A 19990-nucleotide genomic window follows, 5' to 3' on the forward strand; every position below is an offset into this window, starting at 1 on the left:
TGTAAAATGACAATGTTAATTAGACGATTAATTAAAAGATAAATTAAGAATATGAATTAGATAAATTAGCAGATAAGTTAACTAGACGAATGACGCTTTAATTGACTTCCTGTCTGGCTCCAGCTTTCTTCCGGTGATTTAAATCAAAATGGCGGCGCACAGGTTTCTGTTTATTCGTCTCGCGCTTCAGGAGAAGATGCACATGCGCAGGTAAGAGCTGCTGAGCAGCGTTTAGTGTTTAATTGACAATAAAACCAGACTTGGATTCATTTAAGGGTTTTATTCATGGAAACTTCCTCTGGAAACTTTAGAAGTTGTTTCTGACTCTCAGACAGACTGGGCCCGGTACTGGCCCCGGTACTGGCCCCGGTTCTGTCTCCGGTCCGGTCCCGCCTCGGTTCGGTCCAGTTCTGGTCCAAGTACCGGTACCGGTACTGGTTCAAAACTCCGGAGAGAAACTTTTACTGTCAAGAGGCTTTAAGAACCTGAACTGTTCAACTAATTAAAACCAATAAAAACTTTATACACTGTTTTAACGAGTAATATGAATATATTTATTATTATTGTTATGATTATTATTAGTTTGGCAGTAAAAACTACTACTGCTACTTCCCATGATCCTTTGCGCAGGTCCAATAACTAATCGGAGGCGACTGGTTTCATAGTTTATTGATCAGGAGTAAATCAAGAAACAATCTTCAATAATATCATGTGTCTCTTAATTATTACAGGTGATCGTTAAACGGAACAAACATCAGATTCATCTTCAGATTAATTAGGTGTAATTATAATTCAATCTGAAACAGCTAAAACACACGTTTTTATTTCACCTCTAAATCTAAATGTTGTTATTTTTAAAATCTCGGTTTCAAATCAGAAACGAAACTGAGTTTCAGAAAATGATAAAGTATCGATTCTCATTGGTTTAAAAGAGAAAAAGGTTCATCAGCTGTGACCTTTGAGCTTCTTCAGCCTATGATGAGGAAGTGATGATGTCACAACATGGAAGTGATGATGTCACAACATGGAAGTGATGATGTCACAACATGGAAGTGATGATGTCAGATCAGAACATGTTGGATTTCCACTGAGCTCCATTCGTCTCTGTCAACAACAAACAGACATGAAGGTCATCACAGACCTGGACCAGGACCGGGACCAGAACCTGGACCGGGACCAGGACCAGAACCTGGACCAGAACCTGGACCAGAACCTGGACCAGGACCAGGACCAGGACCAGGACCTGGACCGGGACCTGGACCTGGACCTGGACCGGGGAGCAGATAATAAAGGTTCTTACTGTGGAGATCCTGAGTGGACTTCTTCCTCTGATGAGACCCAGACACCTGCAGAGTCACAGTTAACAACATGAAGATGAACAAGTGAATTAGATGGATTTTAATAAATAAATTAACCTGAAGATTAATTATTGATCTGAACCAATAATCGTCTCTGACCTTTTTCTTGGACCCGACCGCGTTCAGAGCAGCGATTTTAGTCTCGATGTCCGACACCTGCAGGAAACGACACCAACGAAGAAGAATCAGTTCAGTGTGTGTGTCCAGGTGTGTGTGTGTCCAGGTGTGTGCGTGTGTCCAGGTGTGTGTGTGTGTGTGTCCAGGTGTGTGTGTGTGTCCAGGTGTGTGTGTCCAGGTGTGTGTGTCCAGGTGTGTGTGTGTGTGTGTGTGTGTGTGTGTCCAGGTGTGTGTGTGTCTGTGTGTGTGTCCAGGTGTGTGTGTGTGTGTCCACCTCGCTCTCGGCGCTCTGGACTCTCGCCGCCGTCAGCGCCACCACGTCCTCCAGCTCCGACAGCTCCGAGTCCGTCGTCCCTCCGAACCGGTTCTTGGCGCTTTGCTCCAGACGGCGCAGTTTCGTCTCCAGTTCGTACGACTTCCCGGCCGTGATGTACACCTGCACAGGTAACACACACAAAGCTGGGTCACCTGACGATGATGATGGTGATGAAGATGAAGACGGGGCTGAGAATCAGTGAAAAACACTCTGAACATTTTCATGTGTTCATTCTGTGTCTGGTCACATGATTCCTCACAAGTTCATCGATCTTCAGTCGACGGAAAGTTCCCCTCAGAAACCAAACAGAACTGGACTGAAACTGGACTGAAACTGGTTCCACTGAATCTTTCAGAGAGCGAAACTGGAATAAAACTGGGGTAGAACTAGTTCCAGAGTGTTTATCAGAGTCGAAGTGGAATAAAACTGGTTCCAGTGTGTTTTGCAGAGTGAAACTGGATCCACTGAATCTTTCAGAGAGTGAAACTGGGGTGAAACTGGAATGAAACGGGTGAAACTAGTTCCAGAGTGTTTTTCAGAGAGTCAAAGTGGAATGAAACTGGGGTGAAACTGGAGTGAAAGCGGTTGTAATGTATCTTTCAGAGAGCGAAACTGGATTGAGACTGGAGTGAAGCTGGTTCCAGTGTTTTTCCGATTCAGCCCTGTCTGAGTGGACACACAGAGCAGCCGGGAGGTTTCGGTCATGCTTCAGACGAGGACGAGGGTTCAGCTTAGTTGGACATGAGGAGGTTAGTGGAGGACGAGGCGTGCAGGTCTTGAGTGAAGCTTACGTTTTCCTCCAGCTCCCTGAACGCATCGTCGGCCTGCTTTACGTCAGTGCCGGCTAAGTGGGACCTGTCGGTCGGCTCTGAGAGGCCGAACTCGACCATCGCCTTTTCTGTGGCGTTAATGGTCCTCAGGACCTCAGTGGTGAGGTCACAGAGGGCGGCGGCAGTCGATCTCTGAAAGCCACGTAGAGGACAGACGTTAGCAGCTGGAACACAACATCCCGTCCTGCCATGACGCCACGACGTCCTCCACCCGTCTCCACATCCTTACTGAACCTGAACCTAGAGGGGACGGGCTGAGCCATGCTGAGGACCTGAGCTCGTTTGGGACACACAATAGAACCGGAGGACACGACTTCACCCTGTTTGTCTTCTCTGAGGTGGACGTCCCGGTTCCCACCCCCTCTCTCGGACGGTCTTCCTACCTTCTGGGCCTCGGTGGGCGTCTCGTCGCTGGACGAACTCAGCTCTTTGTCCTTCCGAGCGAAGGCCCGGACGCCGGCCGAGGCCTTGGGGACGGGGAAGGACTTCCTGGACACGGGCTCGTCGTCCGACGTCAGGCCCTTGTCGCTCAGGTTCCCCGCCAGCTCGCTCAGCTTCCTCCTCAGCTTCTCCTCCTCGTTCTGAGCCGACGGAGTGGACGCCTGCGGGACGACACGTTTCAGAATGAGACACCTGCAGCGTCTTCGTCCTCTTCGTCCTCTGGGACAAGCGTCCCCTCACCTCGTCCCCGGGCGTCATCTTCTCCTCCAGGCGGCTCAGCAGACTCTCGATGGCTGACATCCGTTTGTTCAGCTCGTTGATCTGTGAAGGGACACAGGACGTTAGGAGGACAGGAGACGTCAGTCACACGCTCTGTGATTGGCTGTTGGCTCTTACGGGCGGGGCTTGTCCCAAGTTCTCCTGAGACGAGGTTCGGCTGTTCCTCCGGCGGTGGTGGGGTTGTTGGTACATGGGGGGGTACCTCGGGTACTCGTCCTCGTCAGACGTGTCCACGTATTGTTGGCGAGCCACCGACGAGCTGATCTTAGACAGAGACCGAGTCCTCACCATCCGGTTGTCTCCACCATCCTCTGGTAGAGAGACACAGGCAGAGACATTTAGAGACACAAGAGTAGAGACGGACGAGTAGAGACGAGGACAGGACTAACCAGGTCTCATGGCGTATCGGTCCAGACTCGTCCTGCGATTCATCCGATGGTTGAAATAATCGTATTCTACGTCGTTCCTGTAACGATCGTCCTGCATCTGCTGCACAACACAACACTCGGATTTACTGGACGTCACTGAACACAACACTCGGATTTACTGGACGTCACTGAACACAACACTCGGATTTACTGGACGTATTTAGGACCATGTCCAAAACTATCAGGTGTCCAACCAGTAATAATGTCTGAATGTCTCTAAACTGTCTCCTGTCCATAGACTGAATATAGCCTCACTGTTCCTTAGCACCCACTGACACATCATGTCCTGATTGGTTGATAGATGCATGTTTCAGGCAGAAACTGAGACTCGGTGAGAAGCGTCTTGATGCTACGTCGTCTTAAACTGGTCCCTGTATCTGGACTCATTGTCCAGGTTAATTAATACTTTAATAATAAGTAACTAACAATGTTTTACCTGAACAGACGGACGTCGTGAATGAGGCAGATAATCCTCAGAGTCGAAGTCCAGAGGATGAACCGACAGCAGCCGCTTGTTCTTCCTCATCTGGGGATGAAACCGGTTTCATTAGCGCGTGTGAACGTTTGAATCCAGATTTCCACGTAGCTCAAAAGTTTTTACCACTTTGAAGCGCTGAGCTTCGGCTTCGCCGTGGTCGTCCTCGTTACAGTTGTACATGTCTGCAGAAGGAAAAGGTTCTAAAGGTCTGAGCTGATCCACCGTCAGAGCTATTAGCCCTCATGCTAACATTTCAGCATGCTACGCTACTAAGCATACAGTAATGGCTGTGACATTCTTAGCATTACGCTGTTGTCATTTAGAGCTAAGAGCTGAAGCTGGAGGACAGACTCACGGCTGTGGACGTCGGGCATACTCTGGGTGTCATCGTCACGGCCACCTGAACCACAAACACTGTGTTAGCACTTAGCATTTCTTAGCATCTTTAAAGCAGGGGTCCAGCCTGGTCCAGGCCGGGATGAATGTGACGGAGTCATCATCATCATGTTGTTCCACTGAGACCCAGGACTGAACAGCAGGTGGCAGCAATGAGTCTCGGCTCCTTTGTCTTTTTATAATTCAGTCAAAATGTTTTGTTATAATATTGTTTGGTTTGATACTGGAAACGTGACAGCTAGCTAGCTACTTTAGCTGGTGTTAGCTTTGATTTCTTAGCTGGCATTAGTGTTAACTCTTTAGCTGGCATTAGCATTGACTCTAGCTGGTGTCAGCTTTGATTCTTTGGTTGGTGTTAGCGTTGACTCTTTAGCTGCCATTAGCGTTTAGCTGGTGTTAGCTTTGATTCTTTGGTCGGTGTTAGCGTTGACTCTTTAGCTGGTGTTAGTGTTGACTCTTTAGCTGGTGTTAGCTTTGATTCTTTGGTCGGTGTTAGCGTTGACTCTTTAGCTGGTGTTAGTGTTGACTCTTTAGCTGGTGTTAGCTTTGATTCTTTGGTCGGTGTTAGCGTTGACTCTTTAGCTGGTGTTAGCGTTGTTTCTTTGGTTGGTGTTAGTGTTGATTCTTTAGCTGGTGTTAGCTTTGATTCTTTGGTTGGTGTTAGCGTTGACTCTTTAGCTGCCGTTAGCGTTTAGCTGGTGTTAGCATTGACTCTTCAGCTGCCGTTAGCGTTGTCTCTTCAGCTGCCGTTATCATTGTCTCTTTAGCTGGTGTTAGCGTTGATTCTTTAGCTGGTGTTAGCTTTGATCCTTTAGCCAGCGTTAGCGTTGACTCACCGTCTCCGTTCAGCCTCTTGTACAGGGACCTCATCACCTTAGCGCTGCCAAAGCGCTTAAAGCGGTTTCTCACGTTGTCGTGGTACCAGCCCACAGTCCCGATCTTCAGGACTCTGGAACACGACAAAGTATGCTAAATAGTCGATAGCAGGACCTAAGTGTGTTAGCATTCTGCTGCTACATTACCTGATTGTGGTCAATGCTACACATGTCGCAAGTAAGCTAACCTGCTAATGTGTATTTATTACATCAGTTGCTATTAGCCGAACAGAAAAAGGCCCAAGCTAAACTGTTAGCATAAATATTGATCTGGTTTCACCTGGTCCCCCTGGTCTCACCTAGTCTCCCTGGTCCCCCTGGTCTCCCTGGACCCGCTGGAGGACCTGGCCCCCTTGGTCTATCTGAGATACCTGTCCTGGTGCCCCCCTGAGGACCTGGTCTCACCTGGTCATGCGGCAGTTGTCACAGACCCAGCCGTGCTCCCTCTTGTTGTAGCGGCTGCAGGATTTACAGGTGAACATGCGACAGTCCAGACACTGACGTTTGCTGTTGACCAGGAACTTGAAGGGCTGGAGGCAGCGGATGCAGAGAGAGTCCGCAACCTGGTTCTGGGAACCCAGCAGCTCCCGCTTGGAGTCCTCCTTCTGGATCTTATTCTTCAGCTCCCTGCAAGACGGGGGAACGTAGATGATAGGGTCAGATGATTGTGATGATCCACTAATGAAACCGGTCTGGAGGAAGGATCTGAACCAGGCCCTCATCAGTACCATGGAACTGGTCCAGAGACCAGAACTAACTAACAACAACCACCAGACACAAGGAGAACAACCAGAGCAGAACATGAGTCAGGAACACCTGCGTCTCTGGCCCCGGGGCTGATGGGAGCTGGAGTCTCCGGTGGAGGGAGGGCGGGGCGGAGCTGGCCCCAGGGCTGATGGGAGCTGGAGTCTCCGGTGGAGGGGGGGGGCGGGGCCGAGCTGGCCCCGGGGCTGATGGGAGCTGGAGTCTCCGGTGGAGGGGGGGGGCGGGGCCGAGCTGGCCCCGGGGCTGATGGGAGACTCCGGTGGAGGGGGGGCGGGGCCGAGCTGGCCCCAGGGCTGATGGGAGCTGGAGTCTCCGGTGGAGGGGGGGCGGGGCCGAGCTGGCCCCGGGGCTGATGGGAGCTGGAGTCTCCAGTGGGAGCACAGAGCGTCTTTGTGCCGTGGGTCCGTGTGACTGAGACGTGATCGACCGCAACAACAACGACGTCTTTGACGCCGACATTCTCTGCAGACGTCAGCTGATCCGTGACAGGTCACGGTCACCGTGGCAACGGATCAGCTGATTTCTTTAATAATCAGTGACACCAGGGAATGGATGGATCGATGACTAAATGGATCGATGGATAAAAACTAGAGGGACAGATTAAAGAGTGAAGGAGTGGACGTACCCCAGCCGCTCCTCCTCCGTCTTACGAAGGTTGAAGTCGCGTTGAATCACGTCCCAAACATGTTTGGCCTCATCGTCCGTCAGTCGAGACAGATCCAGTTTACGCTCCATAGTGATCCCTGGGTCTGGGTCTGGTCCTGGGTCTGGTCCTGGGTCTGGTCCTGGTCCTGGTCCCGTTAGAAACGACGATGAATCAGAGAGGAAACGTGTAAAATAAAAACCTGAACTAACTGAACTAATCTAATGAATGTAACTAATATAAACTATGATCACTAAGTAAACCTGCACTAATCTAATGAATCTGATTAAATTAAAGTTCCTCTACAGAGATGAAACGTGACTCGTATCATCAGATAATATCGTTAAAGCCTCAGTAAACGTCTCTAATTGAATTTAGATCAGAAACAGACTCACCCACTTCGTCTGAACACGACTGGAAGAAGAAGAAGAAGAAGAAGAAGAAGCAGTTGGAGGCAGAGCATCAGCTCATCACATGACACACACACACAACTATACACACACAACACATGACACACACACAGCACATGACACACACACAACACAACACAAAACAGCAAATTCAATTAAGACACAATTTGAAATAATTACTTTTAATGAACAAGTTCAACCAAACTCCATTCAAATATCCTCAAATTTAAGAAGTTATAACTCAATAAGTTTGATACGGACCACAGACCAGAGTCCATTCAGATTTTCTGTGATTTAAGAATTGCCTCAATCAATTAAACGTTTGAGTTCAGTTAATGATGCTCTTGGATCCATTAACACCACATAAAGAGACGGCAGCAACAAAGGAGGACAAACCAGCTGTAACCATGACACCAGACTCCAGTCAGAAATCTCTGCGTTTCAGGATTGTTGTTGCTCTGACTCCATTTAGCATCATTTTAAAGCATTCAACGTGTCAAACATCAAACTTTTAAAACTCTTTAATTCGTCTCATGAAACATGGCATGAACACGGAGACGGACCTGGTTCATGTCTTATCTTGATTAAGACTGAAATCAGTTCACAAAAACATTCAATTTAATAAAAGAAATAGATTATTAGCTTAAATATCATTATTTACAATAAAGAGTATGAGATATATTAATCTGTACAGTCTGACTGGAGCATCCATTCATTCACTGATTTTCTTTATGGTTATTATTTTTTACCTTCATTCAAGTGATTTAAAACTAAAATCAGGTCACTGCTGCTTTCAGGGGCTGTCAGGAAAAGTCAGAACAGATTTTACAGTAAATATTTAATAGGAAATCGTAAATCAACACAGATGAAAAGCTTGAGTTTCCGTTTTCAGTCTTTATTTATTTAATGACTTACAGTCAGTTTAAGACGCTTTAACGAGCGAAGCAGCTTCAGTTCAGTAACAAATCATTTAAAGATGTGATTCATGAGGAAACGACGTTTAAATGTGTGAAGCTGTGAGTGAAGACATTAAAACATTTTATTAGAATCTGATCTTCAGTTAAAACATCAACGCTGGTTCTTCATCTTATTTCTAAAATTAAAACTTCGAATGATACAGTGAAAGACTTTAATCAATCAGTCAGTCAATCAATCAAATAATCAACCAATCAATTAATCAATCAATCAGGTCATGTGACGATCAATTATCTGACTGAGAACTTTTCAACCACTCGATCCCCTGAAAGGATTCCTTCATCGATCATGAAGTATTGATCCATAAACAGTCTGATAATAAACAGTCTGATAATAAACAGTCTGGTAATAAACAGTCTGATAATAAACAGTCTGGTAATAAACAGATAAATAAATGATCGCTAGGATGTGGCCGTTAGAACAAGTGATCGAACAAGTGATTGAGAACCAATTAGACAGGCGGCGGCTGTTATTGACGATGGGAGGCGCTATGGAGCCACTCAGTGGAACCACCACATGATCAACACAGAGGCCAGCAGACCAATCACAGAGCTCGCTGCAGTGGGGGCGGAGTTACACAGGTCAGAGTTGCAGCACTTGAAGGTGAAACTGGAAACCTGGAAGTGATTAAATAAAGTCAGAATTAACACCAAACACAGCTGCAGGTGAGAATGGGTGAGAAACAGGTGAGAAATAGGTGAGTAGAGGTTTAAAACAGGTGAGTAGAGGTTTAAAACAGGTGAGTACAGGTGAGTAGAGGTTTAAAACAGGTGAGTACAGGTGAGTACATGTTTAAAAAAGGTGAGTACAGGTGAGTAGAGGTTTAAAACAGGTGAGTACAGGTGAGTAGAGGTTTAAAACAGGTGAGTACGTGTTTAAAAACAGTGAGTACAGGTGAGTAGAGGTTTAAAACAGGTGAGTACATGTTTAAAACAGGTGAGTACAGGTTTAAAACAGGTGAGTACGTGTTTAAAAACAGTGAGTACAGGTGAATAGAGGTGTGGACAGGTAGAAGTGTAGTGACCTGGGGGAACATCTGGGTCAGTCGGCTATAATCACAGTCTGAATACTTGAGACACTGGCGGTAGGTCATCCCACCTGTAGCACAACAACACAACAGAAAGTAGAAGCTGTTCAGGTGTGTGTTCAGGTGTGTGTTCAGGTGTGTGTTCAGGTGTGTGTTCAGGTGTGTGTTCAGGTGTGTGTCCAGGTGTGTGTCCAGGTGTGTGTCCAGGTGTGTGTTCAGGTGTGTGTCCAGGTGTGTGTCCAGGTACCTCTCTCGTTGAGTGTGAGGCAGGCGTCGTCATAGCTACAGTCTCGTTGTTTGGTGCAGCTGGCCGTGTAGTCCCTACAGCTGTAGCAGCGAATGGCTGATCCTGAACCCAGAACCACAACATGTTGTTGTTACAACGTCACAACTCAGCACAGGTGTGTTCACTTCAACACGGACTCGTCTGAAGGTAGAGAGACGTCCCGGATATACCTGTATGTACCTGTATGTACCCGTATGTACCTGTATGTACCCGTATGTACCCGTACGTACCTGTATGTACCCGTATGTACCCGTATGTACCCTGTATGTACCAGTATTACCCTATGTACCCGTATGTACCCGTATGTACCCTGTATGTACCCGTATGTACCCTGTATGTACCTAGTATGTACCCCGTATGTACCTAGTATGTACCCCGTATGTACCTGTATGTACCAGTATGTACCAAGTATGTACCAAGTATGTACCCGTATGTACCCGTATGTACCCGTATGTACCCGTATGTACCAAGCATGTACCCGTATGTACCCGTATGTACCCGTATGTACCCGTATGTACCAGTATGTACCCGTATGTACCCGTATGTACCAGTATGTACCCGTATGTACCCGTATGTACCCTGTATGTACCCGTATGTACCCTGTATGTACCTAGTATGTACCCCGTATGTACCTAGTATGTACCCCGTATGTACCTGTATGTACCAGTATGTACCAAGTATGTACCCGTATGTACCTAGTATGTACCCCGTATGTACCTGTATGTACCAGTATGTACCAAGTATGTACCCGTATGTACCCGTATGTACCCGTATGTACCCGTATGTACCCGTATGTACCCCGTATGTACCCGTATGTACCAAGTATGTACCTGTATGTATCTGTATGTACCCGTATGTACCCTGTATGTACCAAGTATGTACCAAGTATGTACCCCGTATGTACCCCGTATGTACCTGTATGTACCCTGTATGTACCCTGTATGTACCTGTATGTATTCGTTAGTACAGTGAAGTTCCAGTGTTTCCTGGTTCCTGTTTTTTTATGTTTTTCTCACAACTAAATGTTTCAGATCATGAAACTAATTTAAATATTAATCAAAGACAATGATTCAGTTTTTATTATTGAGGGGAAACTAGATCCAGACCTCCATGGTCCAGTTCCTCCAGCCCCACCCAGACCTGTTCTCAGTCTAGAAACCACTTCAACAGGACCTGGTTCTAGACAGATCCTCCACAGCTGGACCTCAGGCCCAGATCCAGAGACATTCAGGAACAAATGAGAGAGAACGTCACTGAGAACCAGGATTCTGGAAAAGGTTCTGAAGACATTTTTAAAGCTGTCGGTCTCCAGGGAACCACAGTGAGAACCATTATCCACACACGGACCAGTGGAGAACCGTCCCAGGAGAGTCCGGACCACCACCATGACCCCCAGAGACCCCTCATCACAAGAGGCCTCATCAGACCCACAACAGCATCCAGAGACCAGCAGGTCAGAGTCCACAGACTGGACTAACATGGACCTTAAGACCAGAACCACAGCTGAGCTACAAGAACAGAAAGACCAGAAAACACGTGGAGGACCCCCAAGACTCTAGGACAAGACTAAAGCTGGATTCTGTTTAATCTGGAGTCAATGACAGCAGCAGTAAAACCTGATCCCGGTCCTGGTTGGGTGCTGGTCTTCAGGACCTGGAAGACTTGCTGTGATAAATGGAACCATGAGTTCTGGTTCTACCTAGAAACCCTGAAGGAGAACGTCCGTCTGTCTGAAGGGGACTGAAAAAAAAAAAACTCAGAGAAGTTCTCCCCAACAACCAGGAACAACCAGGGACCAGGTCTAGGAGGCGACCCCTTGACCCCAGGACCATGAAGGTCTGGATCCAGAGTCCCTCAATAATAAAAACCTTCATGAAAAACATCTGTGTAAAAACAAGTGTCATCTCAGACTAATATTTAAATGAACTGATCTGAAACATTTAGATGTGACACACACACACTAATTATATATACACACTAATGTAACACACACTAATGTACACACACACACTAATTATATATACACACTAATGTAACACACACTAATGTAACACACTAATGTAACACACTGTTGTGTATAAATTCACACCATATTTCGAGGTTAAAGTCGTCAGTTTGTGTCGTACTGAGAAACGAAGCGACGTTTCTGGATTTATTTTAAATCTTTATCTGAAACACGTCTGCCACAACATTAAAACCACTGACAGGACAAATAACAAACTCTGAACTTTCAAATGATACAATGTCCCAAAATGTTTCAGTTTAACTTTAAATCTGCTGTGAATCAGTTTAAGATCAACGACTTGGTCTCTTTTAAAATCTTTAAAATCAGCTCATCATAATAATGATAATAATGATAATAATGACGGTGGTAATGATGACGGACCCGTGGAAAGACGGAATCGAACGTACCCAGCCCAACCAGAGTGGAGCAGATCAGCAGGCAGATTCCCAGGGAGCGCTTCATTTTCACCTCAGCACCGTTCACACATCTGGACTCAGCCTCTGGAAACTCAACTCAAGAGAGTCACAGATGAAGATGACGAGGATGATGAAGAGCTCGTAGGCCCCGCCCACTGGGAGGAGCCTTAACCTGCTTTTAACCTGGTATTAATTACTTAATCAATGAATTAAACCATGAATAAATCAAACCATTCAATCAATCAATCAATCAATCAATCAATCAGCTGATCCAGGAGATGAACTGATGAACAACATGAGTTGAACATGAAGACATGAAGCTTCAATGTCATTGAGGTTCGCTGGGTGTGTCAGCTGATGCTATCATGATGCTAACATGCTAAACAAAGGCTAGCATTGAGGCGGGTCCGTTAGCTCATGTTGGTGTGGGGGGGCTTTGTGTTTCATCTCGGAGCAGAAGGAGAAAAGCTCCAGTGTCTCGTCCTCGTACGACTCAGAGTCCAACAATGAGCTCCAGTGTGAAGACAAACAAAGACACAAAGACACAAAGAGACAAAGAGAGAAAGACACGAAGACGTGAAGACATGAAGACACGACGCTTCACGGCTCCACCACAGCGCTGGTTTGTTTCCATCATCAGTCCACATACATTCACCCCCACCCCAACATTCACCCCGCCCGCCCCCACCCTGACCCTACATTCACCCTGACCCCCCCACTCTAACCCTACATTCACCCGCCCCCCCTCTGGCTAAACATGGCTAACTCTGGCTAATTCTGGCTAACCCTGGCTAACCGTGGCTAACTCTGTCTAATTCTGGCTAACCCTGGCTAACTCTGGCTAACCCTGGCTAACTCTGGCTAACTCTGGCTAACCCTGGCTAAACATGGCTAACTCTGGCTAATTCTGGCTAACCCTGGCTAACCCTGGCTAATTCTGGCTAACTCTGGCTAACTCTGGCTAACCCTGGCTAAACATGGCTAACCCTGGCTAACTCTGGCTAACTGTGGCTAAACCTGGCTAACTGTGGCTAACCCTGGCTAACTCTGGCTAACCCTGGCTAACCCTGGTTAGCCATGGCTAATAGATGAGCAGGTGTCAGTCCCCGTTTAAACTCTTGCTTTAATTCAACTTTATTTCTCTGCTTCCTGTTCAGTTCAAGTTTCTCCGTCTGGTTTTGAGAATTGTAGACAAAACGTTTTCAGATGTCTTCATGATTAATTCAGCTCCTGGCTTTGGGCACTGTGATGTCATCGCTCTGCTTTCTGCTGATTGGTCGACAGGCAGCAGGTGAGAAGCAGCTGTGATGAAAACTGAAACCTTCATTCATCTTTCAGGAGCTTCACTTTAAACTCAGGAAGGAACGAAGGAAGGTGAGTCTGCTTTTATTCTGCTTTTATTTGTTCTGATCAGACCAGAACCCGTCCTCCTCCTGGTCCTCCTCCTCCTGGTTCTCCTCCATGTCCTCCTCCTGGTCCTCCTCCTCCAGGTCCTCCTCCTGGTCCTCCTCCAAAACCATTGTTGCTCTTCATCCATGTGGTATTAACCAGGTAAAATGGCTCAGGGGTTGGATTCCTGCTCCATCCAATCATTCAGTGTTTGGAGAATATCTCTCCTCCTCTTCTTTCCACCATGTTCTCCTCTCTAAGCCTCTTAAAGTTCTCCTCCCTGCTCTCAGCACATCTCACTGCAGAACCTTCTTTAGGAACCTTTCATCTCTGCATCCATCTAGGAACGACATCAGGGTCCTAGCTTCATTTTATTAGCATTGGTCCTGTAGGAGCAGCTCTTTGGATCTTTAGGAATACGGGACCAGATCAGTCTGGATCAGATCAGTCTGGATCAGATCAGTCTGGATCAGTTCAGTCTGGACCAGATCAGTCTGGATCAGATCAGTCTGGATCAGATCAGTCTGGATCAGTTCAGTCTGGATCAGATCAGTCTGGATCAGTTTTAACTGATGTTCTTTTACATTTTCAGGTGTGAACTCCTCATGGATCTGGACAGCATCGGTAAAATCCTCTTCTGGTTTCTATGTTTGTGTTTCTCAGATTTAATTTTAACGTCTGTTTGTCGTCTTTTATTTTCTGTTGTAACAGAAGTGATGAATGAAATCCGTCCGTCCGTCTACAGAGCGGCGACGAAACTGATGTCGCTGCAGAAACTCTGTCACAGTGAGAATCAGCAGCACGACACACTAGCACTGACTAGCATGGACTAGCACTGACTAGCATAGACTAGCATAGACTAGCACTGACTAGCACTGACTAGCATGGACTAGCACGGACTAGCACTGACTAGCACTGACTAGCATGGACTAGCACTGACTAGCACGGACTAGAATAGACTAGCACTGACTAGCACTGACTAGCATGGACTAGCACTGACTAGCACTGACTAGCATGGACTAGCACTGACTAGCACGGACTAGCATAGACTAGCATGGACTAGCACTGACTAGCATGGACTAGCATAGACTAGCACTGACTAGCACGGACTAGCACGGACTAGCATAGACTAGCACTGACTAGCACGGACTAGCACGGACTAGCATAGACTAGCACTGACTAGCATGGACTAGCACGGACTAGCATCGACTAGCACTGACTAGCATAGACTAGCACTGACTAGCACGGACTAGCATGGACTAGCACTGACTAGCATGGACTAGCATAGACTAGCATGGACTAGCACTGACTAGCATGGACTAGCATAGACTAGCATCGACTAGCACTGACTAGCATGGACTAGCATTATTATAGGAGATAAGGAATAATATAATATAATATAATATAATATAATATAATATAATATAATATAAAATAAAATAAAATAATATTTTGATATATTATAATTTTTCCAGTGGACAACGTGTTGGTTCGACACGTCCAGGCGGCGCTACGCACAGTGGGCGGAGCTAAGTACAAGGACATCATGATGGACAGGGAGGAAGTTACCGTGGTGATGGACAGGATGTTCCACGCTGTGTCCCAGGACGTCCCTGGTCATGAGACGTCGGCGTGTCCAGAGGAGACGATACAACTGGTGTTCCGGCTGTGTGATGGGTTAGTGCGTGTCCCCATGTCCCCATGTCCCCATGTCCCCGTGTCCCCATGTCCCCATGTCCCCATGTCGCCATGTCCCCGTGTCCCCATGTCCCCATGTCCCCATGTCCCCGTGTCCCCATGTCCCCATGTGTCTTTTCCTGAAGGAGGCGCCACTGAGTTGATCGATGTTAATTGTGTTTTTCAGGAGCCGAACAGGAAACGTTTCGTGTGGTTTCCTCCGAGTTGCTCTCGTCTCCCTGTCCTCAGACGAGCTGCTGCTCAAATACAGAGGTGACAACACGACAGCAACAACACAACCACAACAACAACAACACAACCACAACAACGACACGACACAACACAACAACAACGTGACACGACACGACAACAACACATCAGCAACAACACAACCACAACAACGACACGACAGCAACAACACAACCACAACAATGACACGACAACAACAAGACACAACAACAATACGACACAACACAACAACAACAATGACACAACAACAACAAGACACAACAACAATACGACACAACACAACAACAACACGACAGCAAAACACAACCACAACAACAATGACAGGACACGACAACAACAAGACACAACAACAATACGACAACAGTGAGACTTATTATCTCCTCTCTGAGCATGCTCAGACCGTCCCTCATGTCTCCTCTCTGAGCATGCTCAGACCGTCCCTCATGTCTCCTCTCTGAGCATGCTCAGACCGTCCCTCCTCATGCTTGTGTTGTCCAGGTCTGGTTTCAGGTTCTGGATCCTTCAGCAGGTCTGGACTCAGGTCTTTGCTGCAGGACCTCAGCCAGGTAAACACAGTCCAGACTACATTTCCCAGCATGCCCCTGTCCTCCCTCTCTAACCTGGATGTGTTCAGGTTCCGGCGGTGGTGCAGGAGGAAGCGGTGTTCGGTGGCGTGGAGGCGGCGGTGAGGTCCTGTTTCAACGGGGTGAGACAAACACAGCTGACTGGTGGTCGCCACGGCAACACTTTAACTTGGTGTCAAACATGGGCCAAAAGAGGTCCAGACCCAGGACCAGACCCAGGTCCAGACCCAGGACCAGACCCAGGACCAGACCCAGGACCAGGACCAGACTATACCCAGGACCAGGACCTGACCCAGGACCAGGTCCAGACCCAGGACCAGACCCAGGACCAGACCCAGGACCAGACCCAGGACCAGGACCAGACTAGACCCAGGACCAGGACTAGACCCAGGACCAGGTCCAGACCCAGGACCAGACCCAGGACCAGACCCAGGACCAGACCCAGGACCAGGACCAGGACCAGACTAGACCCAGGACCAGACCCAGGACCAGGACCAGACCCAGGACCAGACCCAGGACCAGACCCAGGACCATGACCAGGACCAGGACCAGGACCAGACCCAGGACCAGACCCAGACCCAGGACCAGACCCAGGACCAGGACCACAGACCAGGACCCAGACCCAGACCAGGCCAGACCCAGGACCAGACCCTACCAGACCCAGGGCCAGGACCAGGACCAGGACAGACCGACCCAGGACCAGGACCAGGACCAGACAGACCAGGAACCAGACCAGGACCAGGACCAGTCCCAGGACCAGACCCAGGACCAGACCAGGACCCAGACCAGACTAGACCCAGGACCAGACCCAGACCCAGGACCAGACCCAGGACCAGGACCAGACCAGACCCTGGACCAGACCCAGGACCAGACCCAGGACCAGACCTAGGACCAGGACCAGACTAGACCCAGGACCAGACCCAGGACCAGACCCAGGACCAGACCAGACCCTGGACCAGACCCAGGACCAGGACCAGACTAGACCAGGACTAGACCCAGGACCAGACCCAGGACTAGGACCAGGACCAGGACCAGACCCAGGACCAGACCCAGGACTAGACCCAGGACTAGACCCAGACCAGACCCAGGACCAGGACCAGGACCAGACCCAGGACTAGACCCAGGACCTCTTCTAGTGGAAGAGGATTTAATTGTTCTGTCACTTGATGAACCAGAGCTAATTATGTAGGAGGTCATTTCAGTTAATTATTGTTGTCATTGAATTATTGTGTTCCCCCCCCCCCCCCGGTCTGCAGGTTTTGAGTCCGATGGTGAGTGAAGAACATGTTGTGTCGTGGATGCAGACTGAACCACGCCTGTTGCTATGGTTACCCACTCTATACCGGCTGTCTGCCGGTCAGAATATCAAACACAACGTCCGCTGTTACACCTGCAACACCTCCCCCATCACCGGGCTCAGGTGAGTCCGGCCGCCCCCACCTGTCCTGGTCCACCAGTCAAATAAATCCAGGTGAGTGTGTGTCTGTTCTCAGGTATCGATGCATGAAGTGTGTGAACGTCCACGTGTGTCAGAGCTGCTTCCTGACGCACCGTCAGTCCAGGAAACACAAACCCCACCACCCGGTGCTCGAGTTCTGCACACAGGTAGATACACACAGGTAGATACACACAGGTAGATACACACAGTGACTACACACAGTGACTACACACAGGTAGATACACACAGTAACTACACACAGGTAGATACACACAGTAACTACACACAGTGACTACACACAGTGACTACACACAGTGACTACACACAGGTAGATACACACAGGTGGATACACACAGGTGACTACACACAGGTAGATACACACAGGTGGATACACACAGGTGGATACACACAGGTGACTACACACTGGTAGATACACACAGTAACTACACACAGTGACTACACACAGTGACTACACACAGGTAGATACACACAGGTGGATACACACAGGTGACTACACACAGGTAGATACACACAGGTGGATACACACAGGTGGATACACACAGGTGACTACACACAGGTAGATACACACACTAACTACACACAGTGACTACACACAGGTGGATACACACAGGTGGATACACACAGGTGACTACACACAGGTAGATACACACAGTGACTACACACAGGTGGATACACACAGGTGGATACACACAGTGACTACACACAGTGACTACACACAGGTGGATACACACAGGTGGATACACACAGGTGGATACACACAGGTGGATACACACAGGTAACCCTAACCCTTTGATCTCCACTAGCCCACCTGGAAGGAGTCTCTGTCCTCATTAGTGCACAGTGCTCGCCATGCCTTGTTGCCACGACGACACACACACAGAGACGTGGATAGGAGCCTCGTGATGTGGGCGGAGCCAGGGGAGACTCAGAACAGGTGAGATCAGGTCAATTCATCTCATTAAGCGGCTTTGTTTAACAAACCTTTCTTTAATTACCTCCTCAGTGCTCCGCCCCCCTCTGACGCCTCAACACGATTGGTTGAGTCAGCCCACAGTCCCTCCTCTGATAGAAGTATTTCCCATGATGCCGTGCGGCATCCTTCTCTTCCCTGCACGTCTTCATCTAAGGCTCTGCAGACAGACGAGGACACGCCGAGTCCTCAGGTGAGTTCTGATCACCTGTATCAGGAAACCGTCAGCGTTTCCTCCAATAAGAAACTGCTTCCTGTCGTTCAGGCGTCGACTTTGCTGACGGACGTCAGGAATCTGCAGAGAGACAAATGGTGAGACATCAAGACACAAACCAACGTGGACGTGTTCAGCTCTCAGTTCCGTTTCCCTGTTTTCAGGCTGTTAGAGCAGGAAGTGCAGGCGTGGCGGCTCACCGTCCAATCAGAGCATGGCGTCCTGGAGGACCGCTGCTCCGAAATGGAGGTCACTGTAGAATCCCTGAGACAACACAATGTTCATCTGCAGGACATGCTCACACAGGTAACACTCAGGTAACACACCCAGGTAACACCCAGGTAACACACCCAGGTAACACCCAGGTAACACACCCAGGTAACACTCAGGTAACACCAAGGCAACACTAAGGTAACACACACAGGTAACATTCAGGTAACACACCCAGGTAACACTCAGGTAACACTAAGGTAACACACCCAGGTAAGACTCAGGTAACACACCCAGGAAACACTAAGGTAACACACCCAGGTAACACTAAGGTAACATTCATGTAACACTCAGGTAACATTCATGTAACACTCAGGTAACATTCATGTAACACTCAGGTAACACTCAGGTAATGAACATGTAACATGTATGTCTTCAGGCTCTGAACAAGATGGAGGCTCAACAACACACTAAAAACATGTGGAGTGGAGACATGACCGCAGCCTCTGACACAACAGAAGAAGAAGAAGAAGAAGAGGAGGAAGAACGACAAACTGCGTCTCTGACTGTCCTCCAAGTCCCACCTCTGTCACATGATAGACCCAGTGAGGACGAGTCTTCAGACGACGGCTGTCCAATAGGACGACAGGTTGGACCTGAGGAGGTGGACCTACAGGGAGAGGTCACCTGTCTGCCTGAAGAAGAAGAGGAGGATTGTGGGACATGTAGTCCAGAGGAGCTGCTGCAGGAAACTGTGGAAAGGCTGAGGACTGTGATGAAGAAAGACACGTGGACAGAGAGACGGACAGGTGAGATACAGCAAGACAGGTGTTAGGTCCTTTTATCTCTAAAGTCAAAGGTCTCAGAGACAACTCCTCTCAATGTCCAATTACTTTCATTTTCAGGTGAGGGGAAGAGGACGGAGCTTCTGAAGGCCTCAGACCAGGTGGGACAGTCCATCCATCACCTGGTGGACACTGTGAGGACAAACTGAGCAGGTGGACACATTGAGGACACTGAGGACAAAGTATCATGTGGACACAGTGAGGACAAAGTAGCAGGTGGACACAGTGAGGACACTGAGGACAAAGCAGCAGATGGACACAGTGAGGACACTGAGGACAAAGCAGCAGATGGACACAGTGAGGACACTGAGGACAAAGCAGCAGATGGACACAGTGAGGACACTGAGG

At 48.3% G+C, this 19990-nt stretch overlaps 3 protein-coding genes across 9 annotated transcripts; 1 reads left to right on the forward strand and 2 right to left on the reverse strand.

Annotated features, from left to right (window-relative positions):
• Positions 1 to 652: 652 nt before the first annotated feature.
• mlpha (melanophilin a) lies at positions 653 to 7398 on the reverse strand. 4 transcript variants are annotated; one of them, XM_047576331.1, is made up of 17 exons: positions 7322 to 7397; positions 6909 to 7062; positions 5924 to 6145; positions 5480 to 5592; positions 4603 to 4647; positions 4371 to 4429; positions 4206 to 4295; positions 3731 to 3830; positions 3459 to 3652; positions 3303 to 3383; positions 3005 to 3223; positions 2583 to 2753; positions 1750 to 1911; positions 1458 to 1514; positions 1301 to 1346; positions 1061 to 1104; positions 653 to 1016 (listed from the first exon to the last, which is right to left on the reverse strand). In XM_047576331.1, the coding sequence occupies exons 2-16, from the start codon at positions 7016 to 7018 to the stop codon at positions 1067 to 1069; spliced, it is 1707 nt and encodes a 568-aa protein (XP_047432287.1). In that variant the 5' UTR covers positions 7019 to 7062; positions 7322 to 7397; the 3' UTR covers positions 653 to 1016; positions 1061 to 1066. The 4 variants fall into 4 exon arrangements, with proteins under 4 accessions (XP_047432287.1, XP_047432288.1, XP_047432286.1 ...); XM_047576332.1 differs by having other exon boundaries at positions 653 to 1104; positions 3731 to 3827; positions 7322 to 7398; XM_047576330.1 differs by having other exon boundaries at positions 653 to 1104.
• An 812-nt stretch (positions 7399 to 8210) lies between these two features.
• On the reverse strand, positions 8211 to 12193 carry cd59 (CD59 molecule (CD59 blood group)). Its single transcript, XM_047576339.1, has 4 exons — positions 12037 to 12193; positions 9586 to 9687; positions 9336 to 9409; positions 8211 to 8928 (listed from the first exon to the last, which is right to left on the reverse strand). The coding sequence occupies exons 1-4, from the start codon at positions 12089 to 12091 to the stop codon at positions 8812 to 8814; spliced, it is 348 nt and encodes a 115-aa protein (XP_047432295.1). The 5' UTR covers positions 12092 to 12193; the 3' UTR covers positions 8211 to 8811.
• Positions 12194 to 12330: 137 nt separating this feature from the next.
• Positions 12331 to 19984, forward strand: dytn (dystrotelin). Of its 4 annotated transcripts, none has more exons than XM_047576326.1 (15): positions 12331 to 12667; positions 13330 to 13419; positions 14027 to 14220; positions 14910 to 15111; positions 15299 to 15384; positions 15859 to 15926; positions 15995 to 16066; positions 17201 to 17364; positions 17438 to 17549; positions 18207 to 18337; positions 18407 to 18566; positions 18639 to 18685; positions 18752 to 18893; positions 19237 to 19606; positions 19703 to 19984. In XM_047576326.1, exons 3-15 carry the CDS (start codon positions 14040 to 14042, stop codon positions 19789 to 19791), a joined length of 1824 nt encoding a protein of 607 aa, XP_047432282.1. In that variant the 5' UTR covers positions 12331 to 12667; positions 13330 to 13419; positions 14027 to 14039; the 3' UTR covers positions 19792 to 19984. The 4 variants fall into 4 exon arrangements, with proteins under 4 accessions (XP_047432282.1, XP_047432281.1, XP_047432284.1 ...); XM_047576328.1 differs by lacking the exon at positions 12331 to 12667 and having other exon boundaries at positions 12777 to 13419; positions 14027 to 14058; positions 14146 to 14220; XM_047576325.1 differs by having other exon boundaries at positions 13330 to 14220.
• The last annotated feature ends 6 nt before the right edge of the window (positions 19985 to 19990 follow it).

Source organism: Mugil cephalus, chromosome 23 (genome assembly GCF_022458985.1).
Source record: "Mugil cephalus isolate CIBA_MC_2020 chromosome 23, CIBA_Mcephalus_1.1, whole genome shotgun sequence".
In the NCBI taxonomy this organism is placed as follows: Eukaryota; Metazoa; Chordata; class Actinopteri; order Mugiliformes; family Mugilidae; genus Mugil; species Mugil cephalus.